The sequence below is a fragment of the Aphelocoma coerulescens genome, chromosome 3 (genome assembly GCF_041296385.1).
Source record: "Aphelocoma coerulescens isolate FSJ_1873_10779 chromosome 3, UR_Acoe_1.0, whole genome shotgun sequence".
Classification (NCBI taxonomy): domain Eukaryota; kingdom Metazoa; phylum Chordata; class Aves; order Passeriformes; family Corvidae; genus Aphelocoma; species Aphelocoma coerulescens.
This window is the reverse complement of record NC_091016.1, coordinates 41,149,167-41,163,962: the sequence shown is the minus strand read 5'-3', so window position 1 is coordinate 41,163,962 and position 14,796 is coordinate 41,149,167. Positions and strand designations below refer to the sequence as shown.

The 14,796-nt window shown below is 44.0% G+C and overlaps 1 protein-coding gene across 6 annotated transcripts; it reads right to left on the bottom strand.

Annotated features, from left to right (window-relative positions):
- Positions 1–4,029: 4,029 nt before the first annotated feature.
- ZBTB18 (zinc finger and BTB domain containing 18) lies at positions 4,030–11,717 on the bottom strand. 6 transcript variants are annotated; one of them, XM_069009915.1, is made up of 3 exons: positions 11,343–11,453; positions 9,924–10,007; positions 4,030–7,815 (listed from the first exon to the last, which is right to left on the bottom strand). In XM_069009915.1, exons 2-3 carry the CDS (start codon positions 9,934–9,936, stop codon positions 6,233–6,235), a joined length of 1,596 nt encoding a protein of 531 aa, XP_068866016.1. In that variant the 5' UTR covers positions 9,937–10,007; positions 11,343–11,453; the 3' UTR covers positions 4,030–6,232. The 6 variants fall into 6 exon arrangements, with proteins under 6 accessions (XP_068866016.1, XP_068866014.1, XP_068866017.1 ...); XM_069009913.1 differs by lacking the exon at positions 11,343–11,453 and adding an exon at positions 10,824–11,147; XM_069009916.1 differs by lacking the exon at positions 11,343–11,453 and adding an exon at positions 10,520–10,799.
- Between the last annotated feature and the right edge of the window lie 3,079 nt (positions 11,718–14,796).

The window sequence follows — 14,796 nt, the reverse complement described above, 5'->3', positions numbered from 1 at the left end:
CAGGAATCACAAGCAAGGTTGCACAAGACCGCGTCGTGTTGGCTGCTACGCGTGAACGCTAAACACATCTTCTAAAGATCTTTAAGGAATTACTCAGGCTGTGATTTTGATGCACACCTAAATAAAAATTACCAAGTTATTTTTAACTACTTCCTCACATGCAGACACATATGTTCATACAAAATATGCATTTTAAAGCACAACACTGAGTTTAAGAACGGTGCACATTAAAATGTCCTAAAAAATATCCACCAGCTGTATTTTGCATTCAATCATTTACTTGTTTCCTGCAATCCCTAAAATACCCAATCACACGTTAATTTCAGTTCTGAGGCTAGACTGCATACCTTCCTTCTCCTTTGCAGCCACAAGCAAAATCTTGCTAAAACCAGGCTGTAAAGTCTCAAAAAGAAAAGAAAAGAAAAGAAAATCTAGCCCCCCGGTACAAGGTGCAATATAGGAGAGGCTTGAAGTCTGTCCCAGTGAGGGGATGGTTGTACACAGAGCACTTTGTGTCCCCCTGCTACAAATGGTTGATGTTAAGGAGTTATCAAGAATGAAAACTGTGTCCATTCTGCACCAAGACGACGGTGTATTAGTGGAGCGACTGTCTTCTAAGGAAAACAAGCCTGAAAGCAAGAAACTGAATTAAAGCAAAATAAACCTGAGGACAATAAACAGACAACTTAAACGAGTTCAGTTAGTCGTAAAAACTAACTAACCCAAGAAGGTCCAGTGTAAGAGAAATACTCCAGCTCAAACATGGATTATTTTTGAAAACAAGAAATATATTTGGGTTGGGTCTTTTTTGCAAACATCTCTGTCACTGGAAACCTCTGCAGCATTTGCCATCACTGCCGGAGTTAAGCCTGTAGCACCTTTGGCTTTCCCGGTGCCTGGCTGTGCAGAAGGCTCACCCCTCTCCTGCTCTGGCAGAGCTGGGGAAGCTGCCGATTATTTGCACCAAGAGCATTTCAGTTTGACAGCTGGTTAAAAGTAATACTTCTTTTTTAGCCTACAAGAACTAGGATAATGGATAACCCTTCCAAAAAGGACCATCTTTCTTTGGTAAGACCCATTAACAGGTTTAGCTGAATTTTATCACACTAGCAGGAGCTGCTGACTGTAGATTTCAAGGAGCAGGACTCTTCTTCCTCTGTCTATCCACATTTGCCAGCAAAAGGGAACATTTCCATCTTCAGTTCAAAAACACTCATACAAAAAAAGGACAAACTCCTCTCTTACCATCTAGAAAATATTTTTTACTCCCAAACTTTCTACATTTAATGGCACGATTAAAACCTGAATGAAGAGAAACAAAATTTTCACAGGACTCCTGAAGCAGAATATTTTAAAATATTTTTAAAAGATTTGTGCATTGTTTTTTTCCTCCCTTTAAAAATATAAGACAGTTCTGTTAAAATTCACATTTACTGTGCCAGTAAAAAAAACTTAATGCTTTGGTTAGATTTCTGTAATAAAAGCCCATACTCTGGATATATTTCAGTTTGGAAATCACATGGACAAATAGTGTTAATAATGTATGAGAACCTGGCCACAAAGAATTATATGACAACATTTTAGCATCAGTTTTATAATTTTGGGGTATTTTTTGCAGGATTGAAACATATTTCACCTTCATTCTGAAGGAATTTGCATTGCTTCAAACTGAGGGGAGGGAGCAGGTAGGAATTTTCTTGCCTTCCAAGTTTGCCTCAGCTACAAACTGCTGCAGCATCGCTGATCACAAAACAGGGGGCTCAGGGTTTCATTTTTGAGTAGGCTGGAAAAATGCATATTCGAAGTTGTTTATTAGGAATCAACTAAAAAATTAAAGCAGATTCAGGTGGGGAAGGCGGGAGGCAGTCAGTCCACCGCCAACAAATCACTTGCTCCATTATCTGTAGAAGGAAAGTAGAGTTACGCTGCCGCAGGGAGAGAAAACGGTGGTACCCTGCCCGAGCAGGTGAGCTAGCACGGGGCAAAAGACAATCTATACCCTTGCAAATTAATTTAAAAATTTTATTGAGGCTTACAACAAGGCAATGCAAGTTTTGAGGGAATATACTGGCTTTATTTAGGGTCAACAGAAGTACATGCGATTGTTTGGCACTTGTTTTTGCCCTAAGGCAGGAGAGCAGGAAAACCCATGAGAATCCCTTCCCTTCCTTGGCCCGAAAGTTTTCTTTTAAACTCCTACCAAGTTTTTCGAATTGCAGCTAATACGCACAGATCTCAGTAAGTAGATGGGTTGTAGAATGCTGTGCCTGGTTCAAAAGCCTCTGTCCCACCAAACCCCTAAGCTTTTAGAGAAAACACACGTAACTAAAAGAATTTTAAGCTGTTATAGGAAGTGATTTAAAAAATAGCCAAATTATATATTTAGTATTTTCCCTGTGAGTCAGTCTAGAAGTACTCACAGTTAAAAAGTGACGACTATCACCAGTCAGAGAAAGTTGTCTGAACCCGTGAAGTTTAGAGCGTAGTTTCCATTCCCGCGCCTTGCCTTCAACCATCACGGCAACACGAACGGTAAGGATTTTGTTACCACAATATCCTCAAGCCAAAGAAAATGCTTTTTCATGCTTCATTATCTAGGGACTGTATTAAAAAAAAAAAAAAAAAAAAAAAAGAAGAAGAAAAAAGAAAAACACTACAGCTATTTAGGTAAGTCAGTACATTAAACCTCATGGAGGGAAGCAACACGCGGGAGTATGTTTCATCTTTTCATTGAAGAAACACTTTGATGGCCACAAGTGTGTGCTGCACACATACAAACCATCTCTAGACAAACCACAAAGTATACAGAATATTTTGAATTATTTTGTCACTAACAGCTAAGTTTTGTTTTCCGTTCCCTTCCGAAGAAGGACTCATTCTAAGTCTAGTTTTATTTGAGAATCTACAATCCTTGAAAATCTTAATGTTGGCGAACAAATGGTGAATCTGCCTGGAGCCACAGCCAAAGCTCATCAGCTGCACAGATTTCAGCACTGCAATATTAGCCATCTTTCAGTCTTCACGATACTTAAAACCATCTTAACCACACATAATATTGTCCCATATGAAAGCCTACAGAAAAGGTCTGCTGCTAGAAAACAGAGAGTTCTATGCGACCGGAGATGCTAACACTGACAGAAGGAAATGTTTTCAAAATATCTCTACTAACACAAAAAACCCACACCGCAAACACAGCAAATGATGACTGAAAATTGTTATGAAGAATAAAACAGGGAAAAAGATAATTTTGGCTACATACAAATTACTGCCGATGTAGGAAGATAAGCAGAATAGCTTAGGCACCGAGATTCACGTGGTTGCTGCACAACTTCAGTTGTACCTGGGCAGATGATAAGTGTAATGAAACGTTTAAATTAAGGTATTTTTCCCCCCATCAAATTGGCCCTGCTGTCTCTGTTCCAGCCTTCTAATTTAGCTCTACTTTCGTATTCCCATTGGGCTCTGCAGAGCTGGTCTCGTTCCTAGGATAGAGCAGCCTCAAACAGGAATTCTGGGTATATCCTGCAACAAGCATCTAAACCAGGTCTTTTTCAAAGGTTTTGCTAAGATTTTTTTTTTTTTTTTAGAGAAACATTTAGTCCGTAAGAGAAATACCCAAAAGATTTAGGATTATTTCAATTTTCCTCTGTAGTCCAGACAGCTTTGATGTGTTACCAGTAGTTTGGACATTTTGACTGCCTACTGTAACACTGACAGCCAGTCACTACCCAGCCAATGCTTCAGATTAAGTTGTTGCCTTCTGCTCTACTGTTCTCATAGAGACTGATACATAAGACAGTGAGCCCAGGAGAGCTCCTTGGAGTGAAATTAAGCCTACAAAGGGAATTGTGTACCTGCACAGATACTTGCATGGTAGCAAAATTTCTGGAATTCAATAGATTGATTCTGCAAAAGTCTTTGGGGAAGTAAAAAATAATTAAAAAATACCTCTACAGAATGAGCGAGAGCTACACACAGAGAAATGCTTTCAAAACACAAGCATTTAATTTTTTTAAATGTTAAGTGAGATGTAAATATGTATGGTAGCAACAAAGTGCCCAAAAGCATACTGAAAACATATTCCATACACAGTTAGCAATAGAAGTCTGTACAAAAGTAATAAAGTTACACATTATAAAAAATACTCCATAACTATAATTTAAAAGAGGGAAAAAAGACAAGGGAATTGATTTCTCAGTTCATATAATTTATTGCAGTTAGCACACAGTTTAAAAATTCACCAACACACCAATAGTACAAAACTAAACAGCATTATAAGTTATTCCCTCCTCAGGAAAATAAAACATACTATGATTGTCAAAGCTAGATGTCAGTCTAAGTTTTAGAACAAAAGAAGAATGTGAAACTAAGGAAAGGAAAAAAGCAATCACTCACGAGGACCACAAAAAAATCCAAGAGAAAGTCCATTTTCCTCAGACACTGATTGTCTTTTCTAAATTAAGAAAAGAATGTAGTTTTAAACCTAGAAACTATTCAAGTAACTAAAGATAACGCTCCAAGGCCATTTTCACAGCTTTTTTTTTGTTTTAAATGCCATTACAGCCAAATTAACACACATTTGACCAAGTATTTCCAAAACAGTCCAGCAATACACAATGGAGTTTTCCATTCAGTATCTTAAGCACAAAAATAGGCTATGTTTACAGTAGTTAAGGCGATCAAATTTTAAACAAAAGCAGAGGAAAAAAAAAAAGGAAAAAAAAAAAAGGAAAAAACAGCAAACGTTTTCCATGCTACTCCCATAGACCTTATTTGTAAGTGCAAGACAGGAAAACAAACACTGTGCAAAATGCTTTTGACCTGCGTGTTGGTCATTAAAACCACACGTCAGGCTGCAGTCTCTGCTGCTTGGATACGCATAGTCCTTCCCCGGCCCCCCCGGCCCCCCCTGTCACTCAGGCCTGCCCAGGCCTTTCAGCCCGGGGCTTTTTTTTGCTTTTTTTTTCAGTCCACAGCCTCTTTTCAACGGGGGGAAAAAAAAAAAGAACGACCTATTGTGGTGGAGTGGTGCAGCAGGAATCCTACAAATGCTCATCTGGGGAAATGGACGCACCTCAGTTGGAGCTGGCGTGGGGTCTGTGCAATTAGAAGGGGTCTGGGGTTAGTAAATGCACACCGCACATGCAAATCTCGAAGCCTGGTTGTAAACATTCAATTTTTTTTCCTTGTTAACGTAGCTAAATCGGCGACTCGTAGCTTAAGTTCTTCTCAACTTAAAGACAGTGGGAAAGTAAATTTAAATTAGATAAAATAAAAACAGTGCATTTCTTGTCTTCATAACACTGGCATTTTCAACGGTGTCAGGTTTTTTTCCTAAGGAAATTAAATAATTTTCAACTCACTCGTTAAAGTTATACAATGCAAACAAAGACAAAAATATACTGAAAATCATGCATTTCTGTAGCGTTAATATTTACTTTTCAAGACTCAACTAAGAGCATCAACACAACCTGCCAAGTTCTTTGATACCTCCCCCCGGCCCATGTAATCAATTACAGTATACAATAACAGTAATTCACATTTTTTAAACACACAGTTCATCACTGCTGAAGCTGCAATATCCTTTTTCATCCCAAGCAAACCTTCACGTAAGACAGAGTCCCAGTGATCCCAGTGTACTCTCAGGGTTTTTGTTTTATGTTTTTGTGTTGGTTTTTTTGTGTTTTTTTTTCCAGTGGGAACTGTCAGAAATCCAGAAGTTGCCATAATAAGTTTTAAGTCAACCGCTTGTTTAAAAATAGATAATCCAGCATTTCAGAAATTTTCCATTTGGGTCTAAAAGCATTCAGGTTTCCAACAGCTAGAAAGGACTCATGCAATTATAGAAATGTAAAGGAACTGACAAAATTGGGAGAGGATTTCTACATTCAGATTTTAAGAGGGAAAAAGATCAAGAGTTTAAAAGAACGCAGTGTTTTGGGGAGAATAAAGCCACATCCAAATTTTTTGAATTGGAGATTCCTTAGAAGTAAAGTATCCGCTGGCTTCTATTCCAAAAAGGGGGAAAAATACGCTCCGCAATTAGTTACTTTGTCGGATTACCTCTACAGTTCATTTTTATTGGAGTGCTAAATTAGTGAAATATTCATGCTGCCTTAAAGTGCAAAAACAAGCTAATAGCCAAACTTTCAGTTCAAGGAAACAAGATTGCTTTTAGACTGTACCACAACTATATAGATTTATATATATATTATTTATATATATAAAAATTTTATTTCCAAAGTTCTTGTGAGCTATCTTCTAAGGTCCAGTCTCTGACAGTAGGTAAGCTCAGTGCTTCGCTTTTGACAGACAATGAGTTCACCAACTCACAGTGAAACTTCCGAATGTGTCTGTAAAGGTCTCCGGACTGTGTGAACCTGCGTTCACACCACTTACAAGCATGAGGCTTCTCCCGCGTGTGAACCACTGCGTGGCGGCTCAGGTTGTGGGAGTACTGGAAGCTCTTCCCACACTGGGTGCAAGTGTAGGGCTTTTCACCTGAATGAGTCCTCTCATGACGTTTCAAGGTGTACATGCAAGAAAAAGTCTTACCACACAACGAGCAGGTCGGGACATTGACATCGGTAGCAGGCTTGCTGCGGATCCCGTCCTGCTCTCGAAAGTGCGTGCTTAAATGAATTTGCAGGATGTGGGGGCTAGGAAAGACCTTGTTGCAGAGAGGACACATGAAAATTTGGCCGGCGGGGCTAAGTATGTTTGACACGTAAGGGAGCAAGCTGCTGTCCATGTTTCCCTCCACCTGGACTCTCTCATTCTCTGGAGTTATCATTTCATCATCGCTTGCCTTGTCCTCTCTATCTAGCTCCCTCAAGACCGAATCTTCCCTCATCGGAGCCAGGTGGGCCGGCTCGTACTGTACCCTGTTATTAGTGCTCACACTTTCTTTCACAGTGCTATGTTCCATATCATAGTCATTAGTGCCAACATCACTCTCATCACAGGAAGCCTCTTTCTCCACCTTCACCTGAACCAGGCTGTTTCTAAGCATGTCCTGCGAAGAGAAATAAGAACTGTTCAAATTTTCAACTCCTGAAAGGCTGGACTTGACAGACAGGTCCAGCACGCAGTCAACATCTGCTGAATCCCTCACGGAGGTGACAGACCTCTGGGACAAAGACTCTGTTGAGCTGCAGGGGCTGGCTACTGTTTTTCCAGCTGCTGCTGTGTGCGTCTCTGCCTCTCCGCCAGTCTGGGGAATGCCTGCTGAGTCTGAGGGCAATCTCATCCACATGTTCCCAGGCTCAGCCGCCAAGTCCCTTTTGCTAGGCAGGATGTTCAATTTTTCATCTTCTCCGTCGTCTTCATCGCTGGGCAAGTCTCCTGGCATGTGGCTGCTGCCATCGGAGAGGCTCTCCACTTTGTCTGAACAACTTGAGGCGTCTTCCTCCTTTTTTGTACTGTCTGCCTCCGTGGTTGCTTTCTCTTTCAGCTTCTTTTTGCAGACTTTGACAATGTCATACATGTGGAGATAACTGGCAGCTGCTAGCACGTCTTCAATGGGCAAGTCTTTGAACTGGAGCTTTCCTTCGTACATGAATTCAAGCAGGAGAGCGAAAGCTGGGGCTGTAACAATGTCGCTGTTCAGATGAACAATGTCCCTTTTGTCCAGCTGGTCCTTGTAAAAGAGGTGGAAATACATGCTGCATGAAGCCAGTACAGCTCTGTGCGCTCGGAACTGGGCATCTCCTACCAGAACAGTGCAATCACAAAGAAAACCCTGATGTCTCTGCTCACTCAGACACTGTAGCAAATGTCTACTGTGGTCAGGAAACTCCATACTGTCTTCATAACCTATAAGCAACAAGATTTTAAAAAATTAAATGTAGGTCAGAATCACAGAACTTATGAATCCAAGTAATTCCACTCTAAAAACCTTGTATTTATATTGCAGGAATTCTGGTAGTGACACCACGCAAAGATTATTTAACACGAATGTACAATGGCAACTCTTTCTCCGACTGACCACTACAGTTCTGATTTCCTTTCTGTGGTAAATAAGCTGGTTTAGTGAGCGCGTAGGTACATCTGCAATTTTTTCTGAAGTATCACTGCTGTTCATAAAATCTGTTCAACAGTTTGGTTTTTTTTTTTTAAGAGAACTTCCTCCAGATTAAGTCCCTTGGAGGGCAGATCCAAAAAAAAAAAAATTTTTTTTTAAACACTAAGTTTGAGAGATCACAGAAGTGGCAGAAAAAAATACCAGATCATCTACCTTCTTTTGAAAGTTAAATTGTAGTAAGAGGAGAGGTTCTCACATGAAGAAATGTTAATATTCCCAAATCTGACGGTCTAACATTCATAAACCACAAAAACTATTTACATGTGTCAATTTATATCAACAGCAAAAATGGACATTTTTACAAATTTAGTTCATGTGGTTTTCTTCTTGAAGTAAGTACAGGTTTTTTTTAAGGTTTTAAACCTTTTCCATACTGTACAATAGAACATGATCATTTTTTGCCAACATGCAGAATATACAAAAGAAAGCTAACAACCAAAATGCCAATGAGCACCACTTCCCCAGTGCAGAAGGACAGAAATTTCCCTCCCCTCCCACACCAGGCAGAGTTAGCAGTACTAAGCTTTAAAAAAAAAAAAAAAAAAAAAAAGTCATTCAACCATTCAACGTGAGCATGTATCCAGGTTTAAAAAGAGTATCCCAAGTACTGTTCTTACCCAAGTGCTTTTTTATTTGCCTTCCTTGATGATAAAGGCAAAATAAACTTAAAAAAGAAGTAAAGAAGTCAAAACTCAATGGAAAGTAAAATCGTTTAAAAAAACCTATGTTAATCTATTCTTCTGTGATTGATAGCAATGGTCTCCCAAACCATCTAAGCAGATCGTGACTCTCCAGGCTGGCAGATATTATTGAAAAACCCTCATCCCTTGCAAACCAAGATGTACTAAAACTTACAACACAACCCCTACTATATTCTGTAAAATACCATTGCTAGAGTAAAGCATGAAGATTTACAATACAATCACTTTAAGTGCCCCACAGCCAACATCAATCCTAATCCTTAAGAGGGCTAAAAATAAAGATTGGAGGGCAGCTCACAAGGTAGCTGTGATCAAATTAGGAGGCTGAAAGGACAGAGAGGGACGAAGAAGGAAGCTTATAAACATCTGATCCAGCTGACTGTGGCCATATGGCAGCTGCTGCCCAGATAAAGAGATTAAGAATAGAGGAGTGCGATTACAGCTGTCTGGCCAATTCAGGCAGCTCAAATCTACAAGTTCTAAATTAGTCACAAATACAAAAACTCCTTCAAATAATTATTGTTACGCTAAATAAAAGATTTCAAATGCTACATGCAAGGAAGAAAAGAGGAAACCAGTCAAGCCATTCTCCGGGGTACAAAAGTTTTTAAACACATAACTGATTTCTATCTTTCAGAAGCACTACAGCTGTATGCTACTACATTTCTGAGCTGCTGGATATTAAACCATGAAGTTTAATGAAAGACTTCCCTACAAACACATTTTAGCCAGGAAGGTCCTTTTGTAAAAACGAACACTCTCGTATATTTCACTAAAACCCCTGTAAAGTCATTTAAAAGATGCAAGACAAGAACATAAAGCAAAACTCTCTTTAGGCTTGCCACTAAATCCATTGCAGTTTTGGTCTCAGAAATTAAGAATGAACTTGCTCTCTCCTTCTTCCAAATCAAGACATTCCCACAATATGCATTAAAGTTAATGCTAACAATGTGCCCAAGAACTGATACTCTCCAACTGTAGCCCAAGCCTTTTGACTAAGTCCACTTATCTATTTAATACTCAATTTCATATATTACCTCTAAACTTGGTTAGAAAAGTAATGTGATTTTTTTTCTAAAATTCAATAAACAACACACCAAAACAGAAATATGCTGTATCTAATCTATTGCTACTCCTACCTTTAGTACACATAAACCTGATTAAGTCCTTTCCTCTGAGTCTTGCTGGCTCCAGGTCTGTTAGATCGGTGGAAAAAAAGCAGACTAGGAGAGACAGATGCAAAGTGGAGATGATGTTAGAGAGGAATGAGATACCTTCTCCACACACAGATCTGCACACACTAACTCCCTGTCTGTGTGTTAGAATAAAAGGCTGAGGGATGGCAGGCTGTCAGCTGCTCTGACATCATGTTCAGATGGAAATGCTACCTCCAGCTGTGCTCCTTTTAATGCCATATGCTACTCCTCTACACTCCTGCCACCAGCTTTTTCTTAGGAGAACTTTTCTCTTCTGTTAGTATAAACAAAATACTTCAAAGTCTCTTTTTTTCAAACTTTCTAACAGGGAGGAAAAAAAAAAAAAAAAGAAAATCCTAAACATATGGGGCTCTACTGTATGTGCAGCATAGCAACACTTCTGCCTTAACTTGGAGGACCGCTTTATGTGCTGACAGCGTACCCCAGCCACGGGGTTACCCCAGAAAGCCACACCGGCTCGGTTTTACTGAGCCCAGGGGTTCATTTAAAAGCAGAAATTAACCGGACCTATTTACCACCTCACAGCTCCCTGCTCCGCCGCCGGTCCTTTCAGTTCCAGCGTTTAAGACAGCGCAAGTGACACCGAGCACCAACTCCGGCTCCTTTCGAGCCGCGGAGCAGCTCCCCTGGCCGGGGCACTACAGCGAGCGCTCGGCTCGGCTCGGCTCGGCTCCTACCCCGCTCTTCCCGCGGGGGCCGGGGCTGCCCAGCTATTTGACCGCGGCGGTCCCGGGACGCGGGTCCCGGGCCCCCCAGGCTCCGAGCGGCCCCCCCGCCCGAGCGGGAGCCCCGAGCGGCGCCGGCCCCCCCGGTGACACTCACGCGTGTACCCAGCGGGGCGGGTCACCTGCCCGCTGCCGGGCGGGGACAGCCTGCCGCCCCCCGGGACGGGACGGGACGGGCGGGGAGGCGGCAGCGACGGCGCGCAGCAAGTTCCCGGCGGGCCCGGCCCCGCCATCCCCGCCGGGCGGCGGCAACTTTTGGCCGGGGCTGTGTGTGTCCCCCCCCCGGCCCGACACTCCCGGCCGAGGCCCTGGTCCCGCGGGCAGCGCCGCCCCCGCCCGGGGCCGGGCCGTGGCCGGGCGCGCCGGCAACCGCCCCGCGGGGAAGGAAGCAGCTGCCCGGCGCGCAGGAAAAGCCGCCCCCGGGTCACGGCGGCAACAAAAGAAAAGTAACCGGGAGCGTCGCCGGGGCGGCCGGTCCCGCCGCCCGGGGAGCGCTGCCCCAGCCCCTCCGCCCACCCCCAGCCGGACCCGCCGCCAACTCCGCCCGCCCCGCGGGGCCGCAGCGGCCCCGGCCCCGGCGCGGCGGGTGTGTGGGGATGGGGGCAGCGGGACTCACACTGCGCGGCGGCCCGAAGTCCCCGCGCTCCCGCCGCCGCCGCCGCCGCCCGCCGGCTTCTCTTCGCTCACTTGCCGCTCCGGGATCCTGCCTCGCCCCCCGCCCGCCCCCCGCGCCCGCTGGCCGCCGCCCCCCCCCGGGCTCCCCCCTGCCGGCGGCTGAGGAGCGAGCGGGGCAGCCGGCGGAGCGAAGCGGGCCCCGCGCTTCAGCGGCTCCCCATGGCACCGGCGGGGCGCGGGGGCGGGCGGGGACCGGGGGCGGGCGGGGGCGCGGGGCGCTCGCGCGGCGGCGGCGGCGGCACAGCCGGGCCCGGCTGCGGCAGACAGATGTTCGCCCCCTCCCTCCCCGCTCCCCACTTCGGACTCCGCTCCCTGACTGACAGCGCGGCCCGCCCGCGCCGCCGCCGCCGCCAACCGCCGCGGCGCCCCGGCGCTGACTGACGGGCCGCGGCGGCCGCCGATTGGAGGAGGGCGGCCCGGGAAGGCCGGCGGCGCCACCAATCGCGGCGCGCGGACGGGCAGAGGGGGCGTGACCCGGCGGGGAGCCGAGGCGGAAGGGGGCGGGGCCGCGCGGGGCCCGGGGCGGGGCGAGCGGCGCGGGGCGGGGCCGGCGGGGCGGGGCGGGCGGCGGGGGCGGCGCGGTGCATGGCGGGACGGCGGCAGGTGCGGCGCGGCCCGGGAGGCCCCGGCGCGGCGGGAGCGCTGCGGGAGCGGTGCGGGGTGCGCTCCTGCGGCCTCGGGTGCTCCCGCAGCCTCGTCTGGCCGCCCGGGCGCTGCCGTCCGCCTCGGGGCTGGTCGGCGTGGAGAGCGTGCTATAAAGTGCTGAGACCCTGCAGCTGTTAGGGCGAGAGCATTACTAGTGTATTGTGCACGGTTGTATGTATGCTGGGTATGAGTATGTATATAATGTATATAGTGCATATTGGAGTGTTGTCTTAAGACCCCAGAGGCATCACTTGCCTCTACTAAGAACACACAGTCGACTAAGATAAGGAAACTTTTTCCCAAAATTCACCGAAGGATCCGTATCTAAGAGAAACTCCAGTTACTGGTGCTGGGTAACTTTGCAGAAGTTGACTGCAGGAACATCTGGATTAATATAAGTCACAAAGATGCTGATGGATGCTGCTGCAAGATGTACAAAAATAGAGTAGCTTTGCCGTGCCACATTTATGATTGGATAATTAGAAATAAGCACCAGTGGGTAATTAGGTGATTCATATCATACCCTTGTGTAAAAGCCCTAAAGCAAAATCTCAGGGGTGTGCCCAGTTTGGCTGGGGCACTTCAGATGCAAGAATAAATATTTATGTTTGTAATTCTGTGGTTTGTGTCCTAGCCTCTCTCCTTGATTGGCACCAGCCAGCTGTGAATTCATAGCAAGAGTGCAAGTGCTTTGGTTTCTCTCTTCTAAGGAAGTGTTCTGCCCTGAGCTTCCACCTCAAGCGTTGAAATACTGTGGGTAGTCTTTGTGCTGCCCGCCGTGGTGGGGCAGATTTCGAGGAGCAGTGCCAGCAGGCTGGCATCGCTTGGGATGTGTGTGTGCCCAGGTCTGCGCGCTCCTGGGCGGCGCTGGGAAGGCCGGTGCCGGAGGGCAAGTGAGCTCTCCAGACCTCATCGTGGTTCACAGGCAGATTGAGGTCAACGGCTTAATGGCGGGTTAGGATAGGGCAGTGGAGGCCAGGTTTGAAGGGCTAAGGTCTTCCTTAGGAAAGGACTAATCCAAGGAGATTTGGGTATTTCCTCACCTCCCCTTCGGTTTCAGGTAAAGAGGTAATATAGGGAAGTATTTTAAAGAAAACAACGATCACCAACAGAGACTTGGAGTTAAAGAGAAAGAACTCAGTTATGTATTAATAACCAAAATTGATTGAGTAGATATAAAAGCTGAGAGCATGTACTTTGTCTTTTCAGTAATATGAAACTGCTATAAAGAAACATACTGGATTCTAGCTGTGCCTAATTGCTTTGACAGCACTGCTATGCATACAACACAGCAGCTAGCATCTAGGTGTCCATATGCTTCAAGCATTACATACGTATATGAAAATATAAAATATATATGTGTACAAAAGAAAACACTTTTCTCTCCATCCTTCAGTGCTTCAGTTGCTCACACTAGGTGTGGAATTTTTTAATTATTGACTTTCAGTCCCTCTTAGGTACTGATACAATTCCATCAGTAAGAGTTTGGGTATTCTTTCCATTGGCATCCTGTTCCATATTTCATTGTAGCTGGAACTTGGTAAGGTTTTGTCCCTGTCTTCAGGATACAGCAGCTAAAATGCTGACTCTTCATGTTTCCTGATTGTTTCCTCAGTGCTAATAATCATTTCATCTGAGAAAAATCAGTACTGTACTCCCTGCTGTCATTTCTTGAACATCTTCCCTGTAACTACTAAACTGCTTTTTCTTTCAATTCCAAAAATAAATGTTGAAAGTATTTTAACAGGAAATACTTTTGAACATAGTTCTAAAGTTTAGGTTTGTTCTTTTTTTTTTTTTTTTTTTAATGTAAAATATACAAATAACTTATGCAGTTATATATATTTGAACTGTCAGCGAATGTGCCTGAAATGATTACATTAACTGTGTTGTCCTAGATCTCTAAACTTCATGCTGCCTCTTGCTTCCTAGTGTAAGCTATCTCACCAGCTGCTCCAGGGTGGTTAGTAAGACCTCAGTTTGTGAATATTTACTTATACAAGTACAACTTTAATGAGGGAGGCAGTTTAGTCATTTTTGTAATACAAAACTCTTTGAAAAATGAGTCTGCTTGATGTCAAAAAAATGGAAGAATTTATTTGCTAGAGGACATTTAGCAAATGGACTTTCTCAGATCCTTACAGACTTTTACAGGACCTGAAATTTAAAAATAAACGTTGAATTTAATTTAATTTAATTTAATCACTGTTTGTACATTCTGTTAATTTATTATTTCTTCCTTATATACAAGAACTTGCCTCCTTATGTTGTTAGATGTACTGAGAAAAAAATTACTGTCATTCATCTAGTATTTACAATGCTGACTCCTAATTAAATCAAGTTGTGTTTTCTTTTCCATTCTATCACTTGGCTATATAACCTCCAGCAAATCTCTTTGTCTTTTTTGTGAATTCATACTGGTTCACCCTGGGGCTGCAGGTTATAAGAAATAACCTGCAGCCCCAGTTATATTTAAGAGAATGATCTGCAATTACCATTTATACAGCTATTGTAATAAATCACTTTTTTTACTATTTCTAAATAGGAGATGGAGAGAAACAGCAAAAAAGTGAGTGTAGGTAACACTTTAAGATTAAAAATCTTTTTTGGCAGTGAGTAAGACTTCATTGATTTAAACCTGGAACTGTTGACATTTGTCTGGGATTTTTTTTTAATGTGAAAGGAGCTCTAATTTTTTTAAAAAGTACTTAGAGAGGTTTAAAGACTTAGCATTATACTAAATATAGAAA